Source organism: Rhopilema esculentum, chromosome 16, assembly GCF_057945365.1.
Source record: "Rhopilema esculentum isolate cy_ngs chromosome 16, ASM5794536v1, whole genome shotgun sequence".
NCBI classification, from domain to species: domain Eukaryota; kingdom Metazoa; phylum Cnidaria; class Scyphozoa; order Rhizostomeae; family Rhizostomatidae; genus Rhopilema; species Rhopilema esculentum.
Window position 1 is genome coordinate 735,362 of NC_142830.1, and position 27,109 is coordinate 762,470.

The 27,109-nt window shown below is 36.4% G+C and overlaps 2 protein-coding genes and 1 long non-coding RNA gene across 4 annotated transcripts in view; 2 read left to right on the top strand and 1 right to left on the bottom strand.

The window, feature by feature from the left end:
- Window positions 1-2,425: 2,425 nt before the first annotated feature.
- LOC148958190 (uncharacterized) lies at window positions 2,426-6,118 on the bottom strand. Its single transcript, XR_016144683.1, has 2 exons — window positions 4,706-6,118; window positions 2,426-4,657 (listed from the first exon to the last, which is right to left on the bottom strand). It is a non-coding gene; the product is annotated as an uncharacterized LOC148958190 (long non-coding RNA).
- Window positions 6,119-7,244: 1,126 nt separating this feature from the next.
- Window positions 7,245-27,109, top strand: part of LOC135682061 (uncharacterized) — a 50,651-nt gene continuing 30,786 nt past the window's right edge. The window contains exons 1-15 of the mRNA XM_089112903.1: window positions 7,245-7,514; window positions 7,823-8,135; window positions 9,621-9,753; window positions 10,865-10,978; window positions 12,196-12,309; window positions 12,781-12,894; window positions 13,191-13,304; window positions 13,506-13,619; window positions 13,902-14,015; window positions 14,298-14,411; window positions 14,694-14,807; window positions 15,327-15,440; window positions 16,427-16,538; window positions 16,742-16,763; window positions 26,212-26,530. Coding sequence (XP_088969029.1) covers window positions 7,480-7,514; window positions 7,823-8,135; window positions 9,621-9,753; window positions 10,865-10,978; window positions 12,196-12,309; window positions 12,781-12,894; window positions 13,191-13,304; window positions 13,506-13,619; window positions 13,902-14,015; window positions 14,298-14,411; window positions 14,694-14,807; window positions 15,327-15,440; window positions 16,427-16,538; window positions 16,742-16,763; window positions 26,212-26,530 — 1,960 coding nt within the window. The 5' untranslated portion in view covers window positions 7,245-7,479. The remainder of the gene's footprint in view (window positions 7,515-7,822; window positions 8,136-9,620; window positions 9,754-10,864; window positions 10,979-12,195; window positions 12,310-12,780; window positions 12,895-13,190; window positions 13,305-13,505; window positions 13,620-13,901; window positions 14,016-14,297; window positions 14,412-14,693; window positions 14,808-15,326; window positions 15,441-16,426; window positions 16,539-16,741; window positions 16,764-26,211; window positions 26,531-27,109) is intronic.
- LOC148958191 (uncharacterized) lies at window positions 19,631-26,320 on the top strand. 2 transcript variants are annotated; one of them, XM_089113112.1, is made up of 4 exons: window positions 19,631-19,800; window positions 22,468-22,552; window positions 24,806-25,118; window positions 25,290-26,320. In XM_089113112.1, exons 1-4 carry the CDS (start codon window positions 19,746-19,748, stop codon window positions 25,581-25,583), a joined length of 747 nt encoding a protein of 248 aa, XP_088969238.1. In that variant the 5' UTR covers window positions 19,631-19,745; the 3' UTR covers window positions 25,584-26,320. The 2 variants fall into 2 exon arrangements, with proteins under 2 accessions (XP_088969238.1, XP_088969239.1); XM_089113113.1 differs by lacking the exon at window positions 22,468-22,552 and having other exon boundaries at window positions 19,705-19,800.

Genomic DNA, 27,109 nt, shown 5'->3' on the forward strand with positions numbered 1-27,109 from the left:
TGGTATTATGAAACTCTGTAGACGTACAAGTTTGATCTTGCTGTACTGGAAAAATGGTTGCGATCTCATTTCAATATTTGCCCAATTTCTTTTTTTTAAAATGGCTACATATTACGATTTATACCGCAAATCTCTTCCTAATTGTGATACCATACAGTGCTGTCGGAACGAAATTCATATTTGGGGGAGGGGGGCTTGGGCTGCTTATAGTATTCCTTCTCAATCAATACACTGTTATAAAGGAAATATAACTAGGCTGAAACAATTATTGAGGGGGGCTTCAGCCAACCAACCAGCCCTCCCAGCACTGACGGCCCTGTCGTATCAGAGTGAGACTTAAAAAAATTGTCAAGCTTGAAAAAGAAAGTATCAAACACTACCACCAAGATCAGAATTGAATACTACGTGTAACGGCTTGGCTTTCGTATTCAAGGACCAAGAAAAAGGAGGGCCGGGGGGCCCTGGCCCCCCAAATATTTTAGTACCATTAGTAATCAGTACCATAATTTAGTACCATAAAAAATTGGCGGAATTATCATTTGCACATTTCAAAGGAATTAATTCCCATGAATACTGCAAAAGTTCCACTTTTCGAGGTCCCACTTACAGATTGCAACGTCGTTTGGATACTTATATTTTTATAAGAAACCACTTATAAACTCCAATACTAAGAACAAATCATTTTAGAGACTTTTTGTTGTAGATCTTTTAGTCTAAAAAAATCTAATGATACATCTTTATTTAAGATCTGATATATCTTAGAAACTCTCAGTACAGATACAATTATGTAGCTTTTTTTTAGAAAATAGCTGTTTTGCCACATACTTTTAAAAACATTGTTGTTTGTTAAATTTTGTTTTGTTGGAAGTCGGTGAGGCTACTTATTAATCATTAATCTTTTTGTTGTTTTGTTGAAAAGATTACTACATGGTTAAGCAAATATTAATGATAATAATGTTTTAGATTTTTTGGTTTGCAGATAAGGAATTCAGTTGTTGCTGCCTTAGTTCGTCACATTTAAAATATTGATCTTAAAATAAGTGATAATTTAACCTCTTTAGAATAAAAAAATTTTCAGTAATAAAATTTTTCTCACAACCAAGATTAATTTGGTTTGGCACTGCCGGTGACAGCTATTTTATATATATTCAGCAGGGATCCCCCCCGGACCGTCAAATTTGCCAAAAAAAAATCATTTTTTTGCCGACAGGCTTGAAAATTTGCCGACCAGTCATCCCTTGATGGCAAACACTCTACGCTTTTGAAATATGATATTTTCAAGGGTGTCTTACACCCCTCACGCCCCCTTTCATGCCGGCCCTGCTGCCCCCCCTCAAACAAAAAGTTATATCTCGTTTCTTGTTCGTATTTAATCAATTTTAGTAATATTCCCGTTGCGTGTTAAGCCCCGTTCAAACGCTCTCGACTTTTCACTCGACTACTCTAGATTTTTGTCGAGAGAAAAAATCGAGAGCGTTTGAACACCTTGTTGAGAGCAGTCGAGTGAAGTCGAGAGCAGTCGAGAGCAGTCGAGCGAAGTTTGAACACGTTTAAAAAAGTCGAGCGGAGTCACACAACATTCCTATTGTTCAAGGTGTTGTTCAGCGTTGTCGAGAGCGTTTGAACACCTTGCTCAACAAAGTCGAGCGTGCGCATGCGTTCTTCTGATTTTCTGATTTTGCCCGCCAAAACACAAAACAGCGAAGTTCGTATTGCTGCAATCGAAATAGAGGACGAATCATTCACAGTTTACAGCATTCTCTTTCTGCCTTCTCAAGAATTCGGTTTAGGAGAAAGTGACAGTGAAAATGGCGATAACAGGCTGGAGGATCTTGACGAGAGCGCAAAATCTATCCTCCTCCAGCTGTTGAACAAATCAAAACGAAAGCCTCTTGCGAAATCCGGAAGAAATCACCAAAGACGAAAGAGTCGAAAGGGAAAAATGGAATGACAAAGAAATGGACTCAACGAAGCGCCGAGTTGTCAGTATGCTTTCACAGCATCTTCCCACTTCGCAGGAGGGATTTTATAATCAAACGGAAATCGAGTGAAAAGTCGAGAGCGTTTGAACACCCCCCGCTCGACTACACTCAACACTGCTCGACAACGCTCAACAAAAATCGAGAGTAGTCGAGTGAAAGTCGAGAGCGTTTGAACAAGGCTTTATAGTCACATGTTCTGTCAAGTCATGTTGTGTTAGTGAACAACGCCATTTTATGGCAATGTGCATGTCTTTCAACATGTAGTGTGACGCTCGTATTGTCTTGTTAATTAGCTTCCGTTTATGTTATTGCCCGCAACTCGCGCGCGATAGCGCGCGAGTGAAGGGCTTATAGTCTGCCCCGCGTATAAGTAGCATATGGAAGCTTCAGTTCATGTTGTCAGCACTTTTTCAGCAGATTTTGTCACTTTTCTGCTGCCATGACAACTGTCAATCAATTTCATTGTCAATCAATCGGCTTTGTCGAGGAGGTCGTTAACCGCCACCTCTTTGTGCGGAAGGGAATTATCTTCGGAGCGTTGCTCTGCCAAGACTCTGTTAAAGGCCTTCGGTTTTTTGGCACGAAAACGGTGCTGCATCACAGCTCTGTTCTCCGCAATGGATGGAAGTTTTGATTCGAAGTTTTGGGAATCAAAACCAGTCGAATGTCACGCTTTTCTCCCAAAAACTCGAGACCGTACGAGCAAAAGTTATGATTGTCGTGATTATCGAAAAATAAATGTCAAACCCTCGAAAAACTTCATGATTTTCAAAAGGGCGTTGGACTTAAATCAAAGGCAAACTGAACACCAAAAATTCTTGATAAAAAGAATAGTTTAGCATCAACTAGAGCAGCTGTTTTTATAGAATTGTGAAAACCCAAGATGGTGTCTTCTTCGAATATCCTGACCTACATTTTTAAAACAATCATTATCAAGGAACTAATTGTTTGCGGGCAGTACTAGCAAGAGCTATTTCTAGTTAGGTTATTAGTGTGTGTTGATCACGTTATAAGTTAGTCTTCTGATTGAAGCATTAGAGATAACATCAAAGAAGTAGTATCTATTGTGCGTTACTTGTTTAGGGCTTAGGCCCTTTGGCCTAGCCCATCGCTCAGCCAACGACCTGGTTCTTCACCGTCATAACAAGAACCCTTATCGTTACATACGCATGCGTATCTATTTGCGAGTTCCCATTTGCTAGGTATAGGTCTAGTGGCCTACTGTGCAAAAAACCTATTAAAGTATATTTTAGATGCAGATACATTTCCTCAAGGTGTAGTTGCCTTCTTACTGAAGCAAAATCTTTTTTCAGTAGAATTCAAAAGATTTCAACTTAAAAAGTTTAACAACGTGATCAACACAACATGGTAGCAAGGAAAAACAGGCTGCATGGCACAAGAATGCCAAAAAGTCAGGTCTTTCCAAGCAATAATCTTCTTTCCTTTTTCATCGCTGCAAACTTGTCTAGTACCTCGACATGATCGCTTTCAGTATTTCTGCAGATACATACTCGCGGTCATCAGATTGAATAAATGATCATTTATACTAGTGAACCAATGCCATCTTTTCATCAGTCCCTTTACTTTCTTCGCAGGCAGGACGTAATTGTGCAAATGGGTGCAAGGTCTGAACAATTCCAGTCTATTTTCTATCCTGCTTTTTTGCACCACCTGCTACTGCTTTTAAATCAAAACTGCTGTCCATATTACGTCCTCCTGCGAAATCCGCTTTGGCACAACTTAGGGTTGGCCTTAGCAAATTGAACCCTCACAAATTCAAACACAATTTTAGGGATACAATTATCCCAATGTGCCCAGCAAATGATGGCATTGAGGATACTGAGCACTGTTTGTTGCACTGCCCCTCTTTTGACGGGAAATGAAGTGATCTTCTCGCTGGAGTATTTGCACTTCTGAGACCATTTGGATAAACAAATCCTTCAAGCAATGTTTCAATTCAGGTTTACTGTAGTATGATGATATTACTATTAACATTGCAGTTTATCCGTAAAACTGGTCGACTTGCTTAAGATCGTCCCTATCCTTGCCACATGCCACCACCTTATATTTTATACTGTTTTAGTATATGTTTATGTAGTTAGATGTATGTCTAAGTTTCAGGAAACCTTTCTCTTTTTTCACGTTTGATGGCCCCGGGGTAGACAAAGTACTTTTCTCTCCGGGGTATCGCCCTCAGTAGTATTGTAGAGTAATTTCCTGTATTTAAAGTATTTTGTGATATGTATTTGTAAAATTTTTATTGGGTCATATAAAAAAAGAAAAAAAACGGTCATTTTCCATGGATGATCAAAGGTAGTTTTTATCAACTTCATTCTGCTTAACGAGCACTCTGCACAAGCTGAAGACATTAGTAGATAGACAAGGATTTGAAGCAGCGTAGAGAGGTTTGGAAAAGAAGGTCAAAGCCGATTCGATTGGTCACCCTAGATTTCAGGATGTCCCTCAGCGACTTGAGATCATCATCTACGTTTGTAGCAATGAATGTTTTATAGCAAAGCTGGAAATCCTGAAATTTGTTGATAGCGTCTGCGATATTCACGTCCCTCTAGTAACATTTAGAATGTGCTTTCTTATGAGACCTTGCTTCTTCATCCGTGACTCTTTTGGGGAGTAGATGTTCAAATTTTAACAAATTTCCATCGAAGTGTTGAAACCTTTTGTGTATTTCTGTGCAGATTCCATCTATAACTAAAAATGGCAACCCTTGGCTTGCCATTTGTGCTCAGATCAGTGTCCTCAGCTGTGTCCATCTCATCAAACAATATCTTCTTTCGATTTATTGTTCTGTAGCTTTCCTTATTTTCGTTGAACAAAACATCGCGTCCTATTCCAAGGTCAGTCTCTCTCTCACTTTCCCCGTTTCTGTACCATGCAAGGCAACATGTCCTCTTGAAGGAAAAATGACCTTCTCATGTTTTCCCCCCATCGGCAGCTGCTCTGTCGGGAAATTGCCACATTCAAAAACTACCCATATTTACAGTCACCAATTTAGATTAAAAAAATAACTTCGTATGCTAAAGTAGTGTTCTAAATAAAGATTATTCTAGAAGGAATTAAGATAACTTATCCTGTTGGCATCCACCTTGGCGATGGCACAGTTCTGGCATTCCAGTCAAAGCTGTTTACTTTTTCAGCGGCATCCCCAGCTCCCCAGCGTTTACATTTAAGACAGTTAAGAGCAAATAGGTTAATTGATTAAGTCTTTGATCTTTTAAGATAACCATCTCCTTTTAACACTGAAAATTAGCAATAAAAAGTTATGAGAGTGTAAGTTACGAAAATGGTTTGAACTTGTGAAAAATTTAGCATGTTGTTAGCAATGTTTCCAGTGATCCCAGGTCGCAAAATTCCTTTTCAGGAAATAGAAGGCACTGTGCTAAAAGTGAATTATAATCGAATGCCTTGTTATTATCAATACTGGTAGCATACTCATGTTTACAGCTACGTATTTGATTTCCCAACACTTACTTCAATCGAAAGCTCTTCAAAATTCGAATTCAAAATTCATTATTCATCACTAACCACATAATTGAGATTAAATGAGTCATAAAAATCGCCCTTAGAACAAGGCACGAACACGTGTAGAAAAATACACGTGCTTTGTTTGATTTTGTTTCACTAAATCTGCTTTTTGAGAAATCAGATGTCTCGTATACTTCAAATCCGTTTTTTATGCTGCTTACTGTTCTACATGAAACCCCATAAGGAGCGTTGAAGTCCTAGATGACATGCAGCCTTTGCTTAACCATTGAATGTCACCTGCAATCTTATATGCTACAAGCATTAAGTAAAACTCTAATTGTGACGTTTCATCCATATATGTCGTGAAGCAATAAATTTGCTCTATGTTCACCCAGTATTCAGTGCAGCCTTTTGTGTCATGTTTTAGCATTATAAGTCATGCTGTAAGTAGATTCATTTCTCATACCGTATGTCCTCTAATAAACGCCGCATCTTGAAAAGCGAATACAGGGATATTGACATTCCTTTACATTTCCATTACGCGAACACGTCTTTTGTGAACTTTAAAGAAAATTCACACAATCTTTATTACATTTTTTCAATTTTCCACAAACTTTTCGACAAACTTTTCATTTTGTATTAAACATCGTCCTCTGATAAACGCCGCACTCTATTGAACGCTGCATCCAAAAATTGGATTTTATAGTAAACGCCACTGCGTTTTTTATAGTACGAAATGTTTTTGGTCTTGGATTCTCCTATACAATGCAGCATTTTATCCAGCCCTATTTTTTATCCCTGTCTGATACAAAGCATTGAATGCAGCCTTTTGCGTCACATTGCATCCTTATATGATACGTAAGGATAAAATCTGTCTTATTCATCCCACCTCAGCTCTATAGAGTCGTTTCATAGAGAGTGAGCATGCAGTTTTAAAATGTCCTTTAGATTTTGAGAAATGATTTTGGGTGTTTTTTACATTAACGTAAAATGAATCATATCAAGAGCTTTCATCGCCAGAGGAGCTGATCCACATTTAGTTTCTATTGATGATTTGCCATCCTCTCAATCTAAGTTTCTAACCCTTGCAGAAAGTTGATTGTCGTTGATCTCTGCAACTCTCTTTCCACAGATGATCTCAAAATAGTTTCGCTGGACACACCCATCCATGAACGTAAACTCTTGGGAAATACAAGACGTGATCCGTTCTTCCTCTCCTTCGCTTTCCTTTGATTTTCCCAGTGACCACTACCATTAGACCAAGCTTTTTTGAGACCCCTCCCCCTCCCCTATCATAATTTTTCTTTTGCTACGGAGCTGTAAAGCACTAGGTAATCAAATTTGGATTTCTTCATTCAAACTTATCATGTCTGAACCATTGATATGATTGGGAAAAGTGATAATGATACTAATGCAGAGTACTTTTCGATTGTCAGTTTTCTGCATTAATCTCTATTATCACCTTCGTTGCTTGGTAAATTTTTGTCTTTTTTTAATCCAAAGAAATCAAAACGGTCCCTATTTTTATGCAGGTTCAATATCAGATCACACAAATACTAGCGAAAAATTGATTTATTGATGGGAACTTGAATCAGGCTTGGCAACTGAGTATCACACATACATAAGCAAAACCACAAGATAATGATGTTAGTTATCTGCTTTAGAAACCTGAGGTAATGACATTCTTTACCACAAAACCTGAATGCAACAAGTGATACCATACAACCTCACAATACTCATTCACATCTTGACGGTTGGTAAGAACAACTTGATTTGTTATTCAGTAATAAATTGTATGGCGTCTAGAAAATTGGTTATTTGTAGCAAATCGTCGCCACAGTAGGACAAGCTATTGGTAAGACTCAAACTTCAGGGTAGTTTTTCCATAGGTGTAAACATAGGCAAGCTGCAAGGTCAGGATATACGGATAAACGTTTGAAGATCAAGTTTTAAACGAGGTCTGTATTTGAAGTCCTACCTAGTGGGACCTATTTCAGATTACAAAAACCACAAAATGGTAATCACCAAGGCATCTGCAGTATTCTTAAGGTGAGACAAATCTTCATAGAAGAATGACTATTAGTTTTACTACTAATGATGAATTCAGATCATTCGTTTTGCATTTCAATACAACTATTATTTGTTAACCTGGATTTTATGCAGTAGGGATGACATTGAAGAAAGTTTCTCTTGCTGCTGTTTTCTCTTCTTACCAAATTTTTCAACATGAAAAAATTTGCTTTGTTTTCCGTTAAATATCTGAACAAATATGAGAAACAGATGACCGTATCAAATTTGCAAGCATCATGTAAGTAACATACATCTCACATTAATTTTGCAAAAAAATTATATTCCAGATTATGGATGCTTGCAAATCTATGGAATTATTGCAGTGGACTAATTCTTCGCCTCCCTTGCCTGGTCCATGCAGATTTCACGATATTCGAAGTTGATTGGTCCCTACAAGGAAGCCTGTTGGCAACAATACAAGGTATCCATGATGCAGACTGCACTTTGGAATGTGTAAAGCATCCTAAATGCAAATCATACAATATACAGAATGTCACTGCCATTTGTGAACTGAACAGTAAGATTGCTGGTGAAAATGGAAGTAGTCTTGTTCAAAGACCTGGCTGGGTTTACAAGTCAACAGATTACAACCAGACAGAGGTTGGTTAAATGATTTTACCTCCATTTATTTTGGCGACACAAAATGCACTTAAGTAATGGCAACAGCGTTGAAACAATATGGTCGTTTAAATTTGGATCACTTTCTTGAAAGCATTAAGCATTAGCTACAGTTAAAAACCGATTTAGAACGAAACCAAGTTAAAAAAAACTTTTTGTAAAGTGAAATTGTTAGCTTTAAATTTGACAGTCTCAAAGTTATAAAGCCGCACTTAAGGCTGCTTTTCATATGCTTGCCCGGGAGATGAATCATGTCCGTCTTTCTAGACATGCACTAGCCCCCGTTTCAGGGTCACTACACATGCGCCTTATCATTCGAAGCCCTGGCGGGAAGTCCAAGAGTTGTGTGGTCACAGGCAGAACAACTGTGCGAGTACTGTTATTAATGCGCATGTGCTATGACTCTGCAACACTGATTGGTCGAAGACGGTAGTGTTTTGGAACAAAAGACTAAAGGTTTCGTCTTCTGAGCAAGTAACGAATTTTGATGTATTTCATCGCAATCCAGAGTCTACGATAAATTAAGATTACTTCGTTTTATGAAAACCGACCAAATTATATGAAAACCACCTTGTAGAACGTAATTCAATGAAATTTAACGTAATTCATTGGAAGAAATCAAACAATTTTGTTTCTCTCGACAAAATACGTTGAATTACGATGAATTAAGATGAAATACGTTCTTCGGTTTTCATATACTGTGAAAATCGTGGACCTTGAATTGCGAGGAAATGCGACGAGATATGTCGCTTTAACACCCTTTGCTTTGCGAAAAAAAGAAATATTTCTGGTGTGAAAGAAAATTTTGCCACAGAAAGTGAGTTTTGCCGTGAGAAAGATTCTTTTGCTGTATGGAAAGGAGTTTTGCCGCAAGAAAGAAGTTTTGTCAAGAGAGAGAATATTTTGCCGTAAGAGAAAAAGTTTTTTGCCACGAGAAAGTGGTTCCTTTTATGAGAACGAAAGATTTCCTGTGAAAAAGAAAATATTGCTGTGACTTATGTAGGTCACCATAGCTGGAGAACCAGAAAACAATCAATTTTGGCTTTGTAGTTTGTGGAAGTTGCACATTTTTGGTTGCTTTTTTTGATGATTCTGACTCTGTTAATACGACTCTGTTAATGTCATTGAGATTATAATAGTGTCATTGTTTAAAAATATGGAAAACTTAACCATACTTTGAAAATTTCTTGATTGTCTTCTTCTCAAGCAGTCATCTTAAAACTCCTACGTAACTTGCTACATCAATTTGGATTATACCGAGTTAAAAATCTTGCAGCTTTGGAAAACTTTTCGGATGCGAGTGTAGATAACATTAAAACGAATACTCAATAGTGTATGTAAGATATCTTAAACCCTTAGAAAAATATTAAGGAATTTTAGTCTTTCATGTTTTGAATATTAACAAATAAATGGAACATACAAGCATTTGCATGTATTTGTATGAAAATGATTCTTATTTACCTTTAGATTGGAGAAACATGCCAGAAGCTTCATCCATGCCCACGTGGCGTTCTTTGCAAAGAAACGTGTCATCATCCTTACTACGAATGCGTTCATTGCGACGGTCAACAATATGGGCTTCATTGTGAAAGCCTGAAAAGTAATATTGACTTTTCTACAATTGCAAATAGTAAATTGTGGATAGTGCTAATCAGAAGAGATGTTAATTATTTTCTAAAATTTTACTACTTACTCTTTCGAAGTGCAAAAATACTTGCGTAATTTGAAAAGTTTAACCTAAGGTTTAAAGGCTGGCACTTCAGGGTTCTTTTTTCACATACGCGCCCTTTCATAAACAAATTCACTAGCCAGAATATTTTCAGAATTGTTTATTTTCTTCAATGAATAATCTTGTTCAGAATGTAGCCAGAATGAAATTCCAAACGCTGCTACTCGTCGTCAGCTTGTGAGTCCTTTATGATTTCGCAGTTGCGCGGATTCAGCCTAAATTCGAGTGGTGATGATTCAATATTAAAAAAGGGCGTTTAACAAATAACTGAATTACTGCGAAATAGCGTCACGAAATAGCGGAAACATAGCACACGGACTGAAGCGCATAGTGGAAAAGGGTACTTGCCATGCGCGCGATGAATCACAGGGGTTACAGATGTTAACACTGCTTAGCGATATCCACCATTTTGTTTAACTTAGCTCCGTCCGCCACTCTTCAGAGTATAAACGTCAGATAATAACTGAAAAAAATTTATATTGGTTGGTTCTTTGTTCTTAGTTGAATAATCTAAGAGAGAAAACGAACTCTTTATGTCTACAGAAGTCGTGAACCTTTCCTTTTATATAGTTTTGGTTATATTTTCCTTATTATTAGCATTTAAGACTCTCGAAAAGTTGCATTACAACTTTGACCCCCATAGGTTTCTTTTGAGTTAGTTGCTTTATTCCCAGTAGCACGTGAAACTGAAGGCACGAGTCTTCCTAACGTAATTAACGTGGACCAAATCATAGAAAATCACAGAACATTTCTTTCTTAATATCATCAAAGAATTATCAAGTCTTGATAATGAGTACATGCTCGAAACGTCGTATTTTTAACAATCAAACTATTATATTTTTCATTCTGGTACTAAATTTATTTGCTAACTATATTAAATAATAGAGACTCTGGTACCCAGGGTAAAAGCATGCATGCTTCCGATTTTCCGTGCTACCTTCAAAAACATAAACTTTGAAACTTGTATACTTCCGGTTTATAGGCCTACACAACTGCAATAACAGCCCTTGTCAAAACCAAGGTACATGTAGCAGTATTGGAGAAGAGTTCAAATGTATGTGTACTCCCGGATTTACAGGAAGATTATGCGATGCAGGCAAGTATCAACAGATGCATGACAATTCTACTAAAGTTAACAAAGAAAAAATATTCATTTCACCAGATTAACCCTCTATTCAAGGCTATTCTTGGTTCTTGAACAAATCCAATGGGTATTTTTACTTTATTTTAGAGTCAGGATCTGGAACTGAAAATAAAATTCTAAATAATAGATCTATACCTTGGTCTTTATTTCCTTTTTGACAGTTTTAAAATGTAACTTTTTGTAAAATTCTGAATTATACATGTCAGTTTTGACCATTTAAAAACACAAACATTGCTTATAACATCAAGCTCTTGGGCAAGCACGCTTGAAATACGGTGCAAACCTGGTTTTCTTGAAAGATTATGGAGTTCATTCATATCAAAGCTTTTTAAAATTGGAGACACTCTGTGAGAGAACTTGGTATTTTATGGTTTCCTTTATGAATTCTACAAAGTTCTGACAGAATTGTTAAAAGTCAGCAATACCAGCATCGGGAGGGGCTGAATTCCTGAACTGAGTACCAAAGGCCATTCTTGGCTAAATTTTTTATAAAGATCTGCCACGAGGACATGGTACCGATAATTAGATCATTTTCTAGAAATAGAATACCCTTGATATAGTCTATTGATTCATTTCCAAGCCATTCGAGTTTGCAGATATCGCAAAATAGTTTGTTTGATCGAACTTGGAAATCATTTAAGTGTTGTCAAAGATAATACCCTTGGCTAGATCTTGGCGTGATCAAAATTGCAGTGTTGTCAACAGTTTACCCCCGGCTAGACAAGAAGTCCAAAATAGTGTAACCATGCTCGCGGCAGATTTCCAAGTACTTTAAAACGGAAGAGCACCCCACCCCCCCCCCCTTATTGCTACTCAGTTATCTTCATCAGAATTTGATTTATTTGCAATGGCATTCAATGAAAGATACACCTGAAGTTATAAACCTGAGCAAGCCACTACTACCCCAAAAGAGTATCAGTTTCAGTAGATATCTAAAATTAAATTTGAAATGGCCAAAAATCTCTCCCTGAACAATAAGAGCCTTTCTTTCAATATAGCTTGAGAAAGCCTAGACCATCAAACAGCTTCAACTTTGAAAAATTTCTTTAACTTAGAGAATAGTAAAAGTATTTAGAACAAATAGAAATCAATATACTGGCATTCAATATAAAAATTCTGTTAAATTGGTATTATATACAACTTTAGCATTGATGCGAATTTCTTTCTAGAAATAAATGAATGCCATTCTCTGCCATGTTTTAATGGTGCAACCTGCCAAGATTTATTGAACAGCTTTAGGTGCACGTGCATTCCTGGCTACACCGGAACGCATTGCGAAACAGGTAAATAATACAATTTAACTGTTGAGCGTTACTGACCATGTTGGCTTGGCTTAAGGGACGGACTGGTCAGGTGAAAAATTGGTATGCTGCCTCAACGGTCCTCAACAGTAAGTTCCCATTAGTAAGTACCCATCAGTAAGTATTCATAGGACCCCTTTTTCATGCTGGAATATTTTGATAATTCGTTTATTCAAATGTGTACCATCCTCTATATATTGTGAAAAAAATAATAAAGAAAAGAAATCACAACGTATGTTTTAGCTTGCTTATGTTAAGAAAATGGTCTCATAAACATTGGTATAAGTTGGAAGTCCCGACGAACCCCTTTAAGTACCCGGGTTGATTTACATTAAGTACCAAAAATCTCGTTTTACACCGATGGACTTTCAAAGTAGCCAAAAGAATTTCCTTGATATTGTTTAAGAAATAACTTCACTTCATTCTTTCAAATATCAATACTTGCTTATATAGATATCGACGAATGTGCCAGCTCTCCTTGCCAAAGTGGAGGGACTTGCTCTGACAGAGTCAATGAATATACCTGCAACTGTGCTCCAGGATTCGAAGGAACAGTTTGTGAGATAAGTAAGTAGTCATGGCTTTAAAATCGTTTTTTATATACTTAAGAAGACCGGGGATATCAAGAAGAAATGATTGTTGGCATACATTATATAAAGAAGATACCTTTTGTTTTATTATAGTTAGTCTTTTTGTTAAAGGGTTGGAATGATTTTGAGCAAGGATATGATTGAAACATTATTTTGAAGACCCTTTGTAATTCTGATCTGAAAAGTTGCCTATTTGGATTTCTGTAGTTCATGTTTTTTTTATTAGGTTGAACATTTTTGAGAGAACATTTCTATTATTTTTATCACCAATAGACATCAACGAATGCTCAAGCAGTCCATGTCAAAATGGTGGAACATGCCATGACGAAGTAAACAGATTCCGTTGCCAGTGTTCTCCTGGATATACCGGCGCTCTTTGCTCTACAGGTACGCAAACGACTTGATATAAAAATTGTATTCTTGAAACCTCTCTCGAGCAGTAGCTTTCAAAATTTTCCAAGGTAACTTTAACTAAAAATTTTCATTGGCAGGATGGCAATCATTTTATTAACTTAAACTTTCTTTGAAAAGCTCTGAAAGCCTCCTTGTATTACCAAAAGATAAATATGTTCTCTTCTATTTGTGCAGAAATCAACGAATGTGATAGCAATCCTTGTCAAAATGGTGGAAGCTGCAATGACTATTTGAATTATTTCTCCTGCTCTTGCAACCCAGGATACGGTGGACCAACATGTGGGACAAGTAAGGCATTTCATTAACTTATCTTCTTGCATACTGATCGTATCATTAAAATCTTGCTTACTTGCCAGCTTGGTATTTCGTAGTGCTACTTTTTATGCAAGATCTGCTTTTTTATTGAGTTTCATTTGAACTACAGCTTTTAACTTCTAAGTCAATTTGTAGTCCACTATGATCTTCTGTCCTTTCGCAAACCTTATATTCAAAAGATGGTTAATAGCAACCAGTTTCGTGTCACTAACGAAAAAGTCTGTAAAAGTCACATATATTCCTCTTATTACGCAGATATTAACGAATGTGCCAGCAATCCTTGTCAAAATGGTGGAAGCTGCAATGACTATTTGAATTATTTCTCCTGCTTTTGCAATCCAGGATACGGTGGACCAACATGTGGGACAAGTAAGGCATTTCATTAACTTATCTTCTTGCATACTGATCGTATCATTAAAATCTTGCTTACTTGCCAGCTTGGTATTTCGTAGTGCTACTTTTTATGCAAGATCTGCTTTTTTATTGAGTTTCATTTGAACTACAGCTTTTAACTTCTAAGTCAATTTGTAGTCCACTATGATCTTCTGTCCTTTCGCAAACCTTATATTCAAAAGATGGTTAATAGCAACCAGTTTCGTGTCACTAACGAAAAAGTCTGTAAAAGTCACATATATACCTCTTATTACGCAGATATTAACGAATGTGCCAGCAATCCTTGTCAAAATGGTGGAAGCTGCAATGACTATTTGAATTATTTCTCCTGCTTTTGCAATCCAGGATACGGTGGACCAACATGTGGGACAAGTAAGGCATTTCATTAACTTATCTTCTTGCATACTGATCGTATCATTAAAATCTTGCTTACTTGCCAGCTTGGTATTTCGTAGTGCTACTTTTTATGCAAGATCTGCTTTTTTATTGAGTTTCATTTGAACTACAGCTTTTAACTTCTAAGTCAATTTGTAGTCCACTATGATCTTCTGTCCTTTCGCAAACCTTATATTCAAAAGATGGTTAATAGCAACCAGTTTCGTGTCACTAACGAAAAAGTCTGTAAAAGTCACATATATACCTCTTATTACGCAGATATTAACGAATGTGCCAGCAATCCTTGTCAAAATGGTGGAAGCTGCAATGACTATTTGAATTATTTCTCCTGCTTTTGCAATCCAGGATACGGTGGACCAACATGTGGGACAAGTAAGGCATTTCATTAACTTATCTTCTTGCATACTGATCGTATCATTAAAATCTTGCTTACTTACCACCTTGGTATTTCGTCTGAAAATTTATTTTCACTTCAAAACGGAAAATTTTCAGTAAATTTTTATATTAATGATCTCCTAACTTCTTTGACTTGGGTTTATCTAGAGCTGGTTTTGATGGAAACAGTCATAATAGGAGTAATTACCTTCAATGAATCAACTTATACTGTTTGGCCTTTTTATTAAGTCAGATGTATTTATGTGAACCTACAATGACTAAATTTTTTTTAAACAAGATTAAATTTTTCACAAATGCTCACCGCACATAATAATCTTTACTATTTCAAAAGACCTTTCTACCCAAGAATCTATTTGATGTTTTCTGGACATTAGCGCAGATCTAGCAAACTCAGATAAATGCAGAGCTTATCTTTGTTCTTTAAAATAAATTTTAGCATTTTAGAAAGTTCCTTTTCGGATTATATGTTTATGTTCAAGCTTACTTCTGTTGCAGACATAGATGAATGTGCTAGCATGCCATGTCAAAACGGTGGACAATGCATTGATCATTTGAATATGTACTCCTGTGTATGTGCACCTGGTTACTCCGGGTACAACTGCGGAGAAGGTATGAAATTGTCTCTTGATAGTAACCGAGAGGGACAGTTCAATTGAACCGGCATGTGCGATGATTATATTCAATGATTTGTTTCGGAAGACACATAGCAAATGTTTCTTTGGTAGACTTGATCCAAGCAACTTAGTACCCGCTTTTAAATCACTGTTGTTTGGCAGGTGAAACATACAGTGTTTAAAAAGTCGTCATTGAGACCAATCTTTTTAAGTTTGAAACAGATTCTGGTGCCAAGAGGTTGACCAAACTACTTGCTCCAGCCTAATTAATTTCTGGTAACGCATATCTCCAAGTTTAGATTGGTTTACATCAGTGAATTGTGAGCTGTGAAGAGTGAATTTAATTAGATGGAGAGAGGGCCTTGCTTTGAGCGTGCACCGTAAGCTGGACTTCATTTGGCACATCTCAAAAAGTAACACTCTATCGTTGTCTAGCCAAATTTGATTTGGTTAATATTGTAATCATTGCTCGTTGCGCTAGCCCTTTGCTTCTCAATCATCTTCGTTGCCTCTACGAATTGCATTTTTGCGTGTAAATAGAGAAAAAATAAGCTTAATTGTCTACTTGAAAGTTGACTAAACTAGAATACATTTGTGTTCACGGCAAACTGTGCAAACAATTTTATTTGTTGCTGAAACACAAGTGCGACATTTTCAAGCATTTGCCGGACATTTGTATTGCAACATGGTAGCTGATTTAGCTGTCGATTTTGAAGTGTGTTAACAATGTCGATTTTGAAATGTGATATGCCAGTATTTGCTTAGAGACATTCTGCATCTACATTTGTCGTGTAAATATCGAGCTGAATTTCTACAAGTTCATAGGAGATATATTGATATTGAAGTGGATGTTAGCATCTCGATATCATATTTTTCTATTGATATTGATGGTTATCTATTTTGATTGCAACCAGTTGCTTTTGATGTGGAACTCTTCTTTGCATTAGTAATTATATATGCAAACAATTGTATTTTCGACAGATATCAATGAATGTGCAAGCTCTCCTTGCCAAAATGGAGGAACTTGCAACAACCTAGTTAATCATTTTACATGCACTTGTGCTTCTGGGTACACTGGAACAATATGCTCAATGTAAGTTAACACTTAATCTTGGCACTTAAATCGTTGATGGCACTTCTCAATGAGTTGCCACTTACTTATCGTAAACATGAAAAAAATCAGGAGAAATAAAAAATAATAAATCAATATTCAGAAATAAAAGACCATTTTCAGCTCAAATGTTTCAAAATGTCATTTCGTTTGGATATTTTTAACTGTTTACTTGTTGTCGGTAGGACTTTTGGAGGTTGGGGAAGATGAAGAAGAAGACGAATCTAGCAATTAAAAAAATAGAAGAACAATCCTTGGTTCTTTATTGACCGGAAAGTTTTAAAATTTCTGGCTTCTTCATTAGACAAATTCATTTAAATGAAGGCAAACAATGAAACTGGAAATGATTGGAGTGACTTAAGCTACGTTCAGCAAAGCCATTGAAGAAAAGTATAGTAAAACAACTACGAGAACTCCGTAAAATTAAAAACTTTAAATAATTTAAGACAAAACGTTTTAACTAACATTAAGGAACATTTTAACTAAGATAAAAATTAAATTTGAATGTATATAGTTAGATCTGCTTTTTATTTATTTAATGTATTCTACTTTTATTTCATGAGATTCACTTTTAATATGTCAATTTAAGGCTCAGGGCATAGCACACACATTGAAAACAGCGGTCGCGTTGAAGTGCAAACCCTAAATATATATATATATATATTCTGATTCAGATGTTTTGTGCATCGATAAATAAGATTTTTTATAAAATCTTTTGACTTGGTTAGTTAGAAAACGTTTCAAATTTTCCCCCCATAAAGTTTAGCCCTTTTTGTCTTTCTCAAAGTTTTACTTGTCTCTTATGAATAAAAGTTTTAAAAACTGATTTTAAGTAAATTATTTATGGTTTGGTCGTAACGCTTTGTCAGTAAAAAGACACTTGATAATACGACTTTTCCTCGATCGATGCAATTAATGCGTTCGGTTTTCACTTGGCAATAACACTGTCGTGCATTCAGTAAAAAAGTGGTAAAATCAACTTTGATTTAAGGCAGTTGTTCCAGACAGTTCCAGACAGTTAGATGATGCTTCTAAATGTGATATCATGTGAGTTAGATGTGATGGGGGGCTCTACAGCTCTGCCTGCTTCCATCGATGATAGGTAATATTATTTCAAGTATTTCAAATTGGGTTCATAGTTCTGAACTTATTAGCTTACGCTAAATTCTGCACAAGAGTAAGCTTTGAAGCATATGCCTTTTCATCTTGCATATCCGGACAGAAGCGGGAAGCTTGAAACAATATGCCATAAGCTTTTTCAGTTCATAGTTTCCAGACATGCCGTCGAGGAATGTTCCTCTTGCCCTTCTACTTGTACGGAGAAAAAAATTAAAAGGAACAGCAAAACATGCTGGTATGTTCTACCTACAAATACTTTGCGAACCGTTTGGGGGGATTGTGCCGTTATTGTCAACCAGTCGCGTTTGATGTCAATGATTCCTGTATAAATAGCCATTTTTCTTGCTCCTGTCCAATAATTAAATATTTCTGCCGATTCCTTACCCTGGGTTCCAGACCGAGGCTCCTCTAGTAAGGAATCATACATGTGGGGGTATTTTTGTATCTCTTCACAAAGTTTTCTTTCAAAGTCGGCCATTGCCAAGACATTTTCCGTACGGAAGGCAAAAAAAGTTGAAGATTTCTCAACTCGATAAGTTCAAGGCATACGGGTTTGCGGAAAACAGAATAAACTTCCTTGCGCTGACACGCAAAACTATTTTTTGATATAATGTAGAAAATGATGCATGGAATCTAAATTTCAAGTTTTCGGTTAATTATTATTGTCCGTACTATATAGCTAGGTATTTACGAAATAATAGTAATTACAAAAGATACTACTCCCAAGATTAATTAGATAAATTGAATGAAGATACAAAAATCCCAAATGAAATAATTAATGAGCCTAAAGGTGCAATTAGATAATAAAAGGAATTATAAACAATCGAATGTACAAAAGGTGTTAAATAACTAAGGTTACAAGTTGTAAAACAAACGAAATCCAAACTAGCACTATTACACCATTCGGGAGAAAATCATGAGAGAAGTCCTAGAAAGACTCAAAGATAGTTCTGGCAAGTTTTTGCAGGAAGAAACGTCTGGAACCTCAAATATGCGGACGACACGACGATCCAGGTCTAGAAAGGAATGCAAGGAGATGGGCGAGGAAATGATGAACGTTAGCAAAGAAGTGGACCTCTACATCAATAAATCCATTTGCAATGACAGTGCACGGAGGTGGAGAGTTGGAGATCGATGGTGAAAGGATTGAGGAAGTGAAAAAAGGTGAAACTCAGGGGATCATAAAGAGTAGAATTTCTCATTCCCTGAACTGTTGCAGACAAAATGGCAGGAATGCGGGAGTCAGGAGAATTGAGCATTCGTCTCAAAATAAGACTAAACTATGATGGTGTGGAGCATAGTTTTGTATGGTTGTGAAACGTGAACCATAAATAAGTAAGACAGATAATGATCAATTCCTTTGAGATGTGCCTGTGGAGAAAAATAATGAGAGTTAGATGGACAGAGAGAGGAACAAATGAGTGGGTAATAGAACAAGTAGGAGTAACCATAAATCATAGGGTGTCGCGTGAAGTTCGAAAAAGAAAATTCAGAGAATATGGCCATTGGAAGAGGAGAGGTGACAGCTTGGTACTTTCTTCCATTGAAGGGGGGACGGAAGGAGAAAGAAAGAGAGGGAGAGAGAGAGAGAAGAATGGATGACAAAAACCATAATATGGCAAGGCGAAATGAAGCAAGCTTATAGACATGCTTATAAGAGGAGGTCAATGGTCCAATCTTGATGGACTTCGGCAACATCATTCATTCATTTACTTCTGTATTGATTGCATAATACCTATGATCTATTTAATCATTTGAAAACAGGTCAAATCTGACAAAACACCCAAAAATGAATCATGATATTAATTATAAATCAATAGATGGAACTGCATCAAATGTAATACCTGCATAAAAAACTTACCATAAATACATTTGATTCGATTGATGATGCGAAGAGCACTATTCACGACGAATGTAATGAACTAAAGAAAGAGGAACCCACTATTGTTTGCTTTTGCAAAGAACCCGTTGGCAAGATTCATCTTGTCACCTGGCTTCAATTTGTTTCATGATAATTGCTATGGATATGGTTTGATATGCAATAAGCTTGTTTTTTATAAGGCGGTGATCATGGGTTGTTTAAGAAAACAGGAGAAGAGGACAGATGCAGGCATGCTTAATGATGGTATTTACTTAAATTCTAGAATTATTTGATACTTGTTTATTTTTAGAGTTGTTTAATTCAAAAGAAAATCTCAGGCACAAGTTAAATGAGAACGGAATTGAAGGAGCCTTTTCAAACAAAAATTAAGCTGTTTTGATTGTTTGAAAGAAATTTAATCAGAGTTTAGTTCACTAGGGATATTTGTCCTTTGATTGATCCATATTTGTCTACTATTCGTTATTGTCTCTTTTGACGTGATTCTTCATGCTTCATTTGCATCTTTGGAGGAAGAGGGGGGTGGCTGGGTCAATGTGTGAGTCTCACCTTGCTTGGTGAAACCTTGCTACTAGAGAGTTATTTTCTTTTTATCATTTTGTTTCTCTATATAAAAATTTGCTTTTCGGTTTAACTCTGACAGTTTCTATTTGTTCTTCAAGCATTATGAAAATTTCTCCCACCTAAGGGCATCTTTTAAGCTATTTGATTTTTTGATTCTTTTAGTCACCGGCTTTTAGTCTTTTAGTCGCTGGTGCTTCGGCTCATAATGGGGAAAAGACAACTTTATTTTCCATTTCCTATCCTTTATCAGTTTATGGTAGGTTGAGCAATTTTGTCCAAATGTGTGGACGTAGCCCACGATTGACTTCCTGATGTCTATGACCTTTTTCTGTTGGAATTTTTACCCTACAGAGCAGCAATGCTGCAGGTCTGTATCCTTCTTATACAATTGGCTTTCAGCAATATTTACTTTTCGTAAACCTGGGCTTCCACAGACAGATGTCTCTGTGCTTTCCCTCGGCCAAACAGCACAAACAGATGTTCACTTCTTTTGTTCCCGCTTCAGTGCAAACGGATTCTTTTCGTGGGCTGATCAATAAAAATGATGTTAAAATGTACTTATAAAATCGAATTTCAAGATTTGAACAATGACAAAAAATATTTTTACTATTAAAAGATGATTCGCTGCGATTCTCTGTCCTACCAAATCTTACTTCAGTTGCTTTGGTAGATTCACCCCATCCACGAGCATCAACAAAACAACAGTGTCCCGCGACCTGACACCTTTGTCCTCTAACAATTTCGTTTCCTTTCTCGTAAAAACTTAAATCATGGTGTAGAAAGTTTCCACATACTGTATTTACTTTGAAAGACTGTATTTACTGCATAATTTGAAAATGAGAGGCCAGGTTTCTTTCTTGGAATGGTCATTCTTAAAGCAGGATTCACGGAACATGGAAAAGAAGGTGTCTTGAAGGGGGTGACTTAAAAGTATAAAAAATGTGGTAGTCCAAAAAGTTGGGAGGACAATGGGCGGCGCCAGGTACTGCAGAATGGAAATTCAAAAGACGTGACCAGTGAGACCCCGCTCTTTTCTCTCGTTTCAGTGTACCCGATAAATTGTCCTTAGTTTGAAATATGATCTACCGCTTCCTACCGTCTTAGAATGAATTTCTAGAAAAAATATGCAAAACATGTTTTGACAAAAATAGGGAGAGGGGGTAAATACCCTCCTACCCATATTCCTTCTAGAAGTGCTTTTAATTTTATTTAGTATAATCGATTAGCTTTAAATATTTTAAATGCAGCAAATAGAAGGTTTTCTGTTGGAAGCACCTTTTGCGGATTCTGATGTAAGAGTCTATTTTAGAACGCAGGATGTATGACAGAAAGAGTTGTGGCCTGTGATCAATACCTCTTCTCTCATGCTAGGGTTCTTTAACACAGGCTAAGCAGTCACTGATTTGTAAAACCAGGAACTTTTTTCCTGTCTTCAGTCATTATCCGAAGTTTAATCTCTGATGAGTGTCGGACAAAAAATACGATAGGCTACGATTCGTATCTTGTTCCTGCAACAAAGACAATAGTACTAACGATTTTCAATAAAAAGTGGCGATGAAATACAAAAGACAAAATAGCTATCAGTTATCTGTTGGTATATATCTCAACACCCAATCCACAAATTGCGGCTTATTCAAAATTGAGTTTTCAAAGAGTTCAAAGAACTTTCAAGGCGGCTAAAGGGAACTTAGGGTTTTCTTTTATAAGCAAATGTATCCCACCTGGCAGCCCATGATGTGGCAGGTGGGACGAAATCATCAAATGTTTACATGCACATTCTATCCATCTTTCCTGCTATAAATGGACAATTTCGTCCCACCTTCCAGCCTATTTCCTGACAAGTGAGAAGCAATTTAATGCCATGTATATATGAACCTACCATTTCATTTCATTGTATATGGAAAGAATCGTTCAACATTCCAGCTTTAGGCCACCTTTCAGCGTTTATATGAAAGAAATTCACCCCCACCCAAGTGGGATCTCACCTAACTGGGCTGGCTCGTTTGCCACATAAATGCAAGACGAAAAAAAGCAAAGGATTTTATTGGAGGGTAGGATCTAACCTCTCAGTCCTCCTTTCCATTCTCTACAGCAAGTGATGTCACCATTCAACTAGCAAGTTTATACGAAAAAAGCTTCGTTTTTCATTTTCTCTTCGAAACGGTGTTTGTCATGGACTCAAGAAATGAGATTGATATGCCAGGATGGGGGCTTATTGGATAGTGGAAGCTCGTTATAAATTAATACTTTCAGAGTTTTGGCTAATATGAGGCGAGGGAGGAGCATTAGAAGTAAAGTCTTGTACTTTAAGTATAAGATTTCCATCAACAATCTCTATTTACGTTCAAGCAAATGAAAATATGCTGGACAGACATCATTTGGAGAATAGCAACCCCAAACTTGGTGTTTTCCATGGGCTTTCATCGTTGTTACGGTACGTCTCTTACATTTAATAATTTATTTGTAATGATTGCTTAATAAGTTAATCATTGTCAAAATTCACGATTTAAATGAGTTCATGATTCTCTGTCATGTTACAATATCTTCATTTCCAACCTTCACCACTTTTGACTATATTTATAGGGTGACAAGACTAATATATGCAAAAGTACAATTGATAAAACAAAAAAGCAATGGAGTATCTAGGGGAAAAGTACCTATTGTAAGCACTGATAATTCGCCCCTCTTCAAGGATCTCTCAAACCAATAATTTTGATTATTCAACACTCCAAATTTCAAAACTTGGTTAATCGACCTGTTTCTTATTAATCCGAATCTCTGAATCATTGCCACAATTCTGGTTTCCATAACAAAAAATTGGACTACAATTGATTCCAAAGTGATTTATGGAAAAAAATAAGATTGTAGGATCTAGCAAAGCCATATCGACATAATGAACGGGAACCATGAGCTCTTTAAATGGTGAATAAAAATATATGTAGCGCATAATAATTTCTGGAAATATATTAGAGGTATTCCGATTAAAATATAGGGCATACTCATTTCTTTTTTCAAATGAAATTAGAAGGCCAAAGGCTTTAAAATCATAAAAAAGATTAAAAAAACAACTGCACGTTTCTTGCATTTGTTTCCATGGCCTGGTCTATGATGCGTTGGAAGTCAGATTTTTCAGCTTCGTCTCTGTCTGCACTGAGCAAAACAAGATCACAGATTCTTCCTTGCCCCGTTGAATCTTTCTATAATGAAGGCATTGTTTTCAACTTGCCAAATAATCTATCACAGCTGGCTAAAAAAATTGCAATGGCTAGCATATTTAGAATGACACAGTCATCTCCATACTGAGCAGTGAAATTGATAAGTTCTTAGGGTATTGTTACCCAGTCGAGGCATGAATTCAGCATTAGAAAATATAAAGTTAAAAATCTAAACCCTACAAGATGAAAGTGGTAAGAATGGGTTATTTGATAATTATGTATGACTGAATGCATGTATACGTAATCGAACTAGTAAATCTTTAATCGATTTCTCTGTTAAAATGGTCGAATGTTACCTTCATAACATTTTCCCTCCCCACCTTGTCTGTTAACCCAGCATTTCTTGGGTTCTTATCAACCACTTGCTTTTTCCGTCTCAGGCGCTTTTCTACTTCAACATTTCACTTCTTCGATTGACACGCTGATTTACACTATTCATTTATGATCAAAATGGTCTCAAGGGCTTTCAAACCATAAGCAGTGACATGAAAGTTCATGCTAATATCCTATAGATTTAAAAAAAACTGTAATATAGCAGCGTTAATGCAGCTGACAATAATAAAATAGTGTTTTAATTGAGCATAGGTGATTTGCTTTTTTATCCCACAAACCCTAACCATTAAAATGTACGTCTGGTACTAAAATACCTACTGTGTAACTTTCCAAGGACCAGGGAGCATAATATAGATTGAAGGGGGAGGGGCAGAACTGTTTTGAAAAGACTAGACATGCTAAAAACCAAGAGCAAGATGATTTTGATATGGCCTTAAGAAAATTTTGGAATTTCTTTTTTTGGGGGGGGGGGGAATAAAGCCTTTGTAGCCCACGCTTCTACGATTACTGTAGCCTCCTTCCTTAAAGTGGCACACAAGGCACCTGCCTTACCTGGAGCAACATACAATGCCTGCCAAAAGTACTTAGAACAACCAGTATTTTGCACTGCATTCTACATCTTTCATTTCTTTTCCGAAATAAAAATTATTACTTCCCCCCCCCTCCCCTCTAAAAGAATCTTGATAATTTAGAGAAATATAATAAAAGAAGTGTTTCCTATAATCCAAACCTGTTTTATAGTAAACCAACAATGTTCCGTGGGGAAGGTGGATGATTGATTTTGACTTGATTTAGAAAATGACATCAGTGTTCCAAGACTTTTGGCAGGCATTGTAGATACGCAAACAAAAAACGTGAAAATAATGGACAACCATAGATTGAGAGAATCTCAAACGCTCATAGCATTTGAGAATGACCTTTTTTTAATACTCAACAAATTTTTGTGGCTTCATTTAGGTTAGGCACCTTAGTTTATCAAAGCGAGAAAAGAGACATTTGACCATAGATATTAACTTAATGTTAAGAAACAAAAATCAATAGATTTCAAAGAAAAGGGAAAAATAAGGTCCAATTTTAATATAAAATTAAACTCAACGATATGAAATATTTTGATTTATAAGAAAAATAATCTATTCCAGATTATGGATGCTTGCAAATCTATGGAACGATTGTAATGGGCTGATTCTTCGCCTCCCTTGCCTGGTGCATGCAGATTTCACGATATTCCAAGTTGATTGGTCCCTACAAGGAAGCCTGTTGGCAACAATACAAGGTATCCATGATGCAGACTGCACGTTGGAATGTGTAAAGCATCTTAAATGCAAATCATACAATATACAGAATGTCACAGCCATTTGTGAACTGAACAGTAAGATTGCTGGTGAAAATGGAAGTAGTCTTGTTCAAAGACCTGGCTGGGTTTACAAGTCAACAGATTACAACCAGACAGAGGTGAGTTAGATGTTTAATCCATGCAATTTTGCCGATAGGAACTAAATCATATGGAAAATAGATATTGAAGTAAGTATGTAAAACTAAGTGGAATTCTCACAAATGTTGCATGTTCATAAAGAAAAAGAGATTGCGGACATTTGCATACTGATAAATCTAATCTTTTCCCAGGTTGGAGAGACATGCCAGAAGCTTCATCCGTGTGCAAGTAACGTCCTCTGCAGGGAAACCTGTCACCATCCTTACTACGAATGCATTCATTGTGATAAAAAGCAAACGGGCTTACATTGCGACAAGCTGCAAGCTTTCCCAACATCAGAAATATTTTACTGCATAAGTAAAGTTGTCTTGCTAGAAATTCTTAAATGGATAGCTGGGCTTAAAAGGATTTCTGAGGAAAAATTTTTAATTTTTGTTTTTTTTCTGAAATGGTCACCGGCATTGCTTCTTAAATTGATGGTATAGCGGTTGACATACCTCACAAATTTTCATCCAAGTCAATGCCTACATGATGACAAATGAAAATGTTTAAATGAAATTTTTGTCAGTTTTTGTCAATACTCAAGAGTAACTACCATACAAAATTAGAGAAATATACGTCTGGCTTGTTATTTTTAGATATTTGATTAAAACTGTGGAGAATCAGCTTTTACACGTAGTGCTTCCTCGCCCTACAGAATTCAGAATGTAAGCGTTAGATGAATTGTCAAGGAAATAGGCAGTTGTAGAATGGGGTCAGTCACAAAAAGCCAGATATGACGTTGTATAAAGCAAAATTTGCCACGTAAAAAGCCATAGCTTTTCCAAATGCTTTTGCAAAATGGGGTGTTTTCCTAGATTCTTAAGTTTGTGGTCAGGAACAATTTTCTCCTCTTTGCCCCTCCAATCTTCCAAACCTGGCTACGCCACTACTTTTTATCATCTTAACCTTAAAGTTAAAATGGAATTTTAAAAATGGGCGTTTCCATAATTTACCAGTGACCTGAAAGGTGTGGCACCAAAATTAGTGTCTAACACCCCCCCCCCCAATCATTGTTGCTTAGATCCGCCCCTGCATACAAAATTAGAAAAATATACGTCTGGCTTTTGATAGCATGAAATACTTAATAATGATAGTCGTGTGTTTAGATATTGTGAAAAGATTTTATGGAAATATGAGTGGTGTAAAATCTTTCTTTTTAAATACTTTTCAAACAAAGTAGAAAATTTTTCTTTTAAATATCTAATTGCTAGAAAGTTTGCAGCTAGAAATTTCATATATCTAATATTAAAATCAAAAGTGAAATCTTTCTCTGTAGATGAAGATAAATGCGAAAGTGACCCATGTCTGAACAAGGGGAGATGCACGAATACCGAAGAGAGCTACAAATGTACATGTGTATCTGGATATACAGGCACTGCTTGTGAACAAGGCTAGTACATCTAGTTTTATCTAAAAGCTAAATTGTTTTAATCGTCATTTATAGAAGATTTTGATAATTATCGATCTCATCACATAAGCCCAGCACACATGGCAGACTTTTGTCTTTGAAAGACAAAGATTGTTGTCTTTAGCATTCCAAAGACAGAAATCTGCCGTATGCGCTTGTCAAAAACAAAGATTTTTGTCTTTCAAAGACCGTCATCGAAAACTAAACATAAGCAATTTTCTGTCTGTGCTTCAATCTGTTAAGACAAAAACCTTTGTCTTTCAAAGACCAAAAGCTGTCGTGTGCGGATAAGTCGAAAACAAAAATCTTCGTCTTTCAAAAAAAAGTCTGCTGTGTGCGGTGGGCTATAGGAGATTGTTTGAAGTTTTGAAAAAGTGATATCTTTATTCGCGAGCTGATTTTTACAAATACAGGTCTTAGGCCCTAGACACACTAATTTCTGACTTAAAACTCATTATCTTTGTCAAAGTGGAGAATCGAGAACCCTTTTTCAAGTTTGACAAAGATAATCCGATTTCCGCTTGGAAATTCGAGCGCGCTGCAGTTCGTATGTGAAGTAGT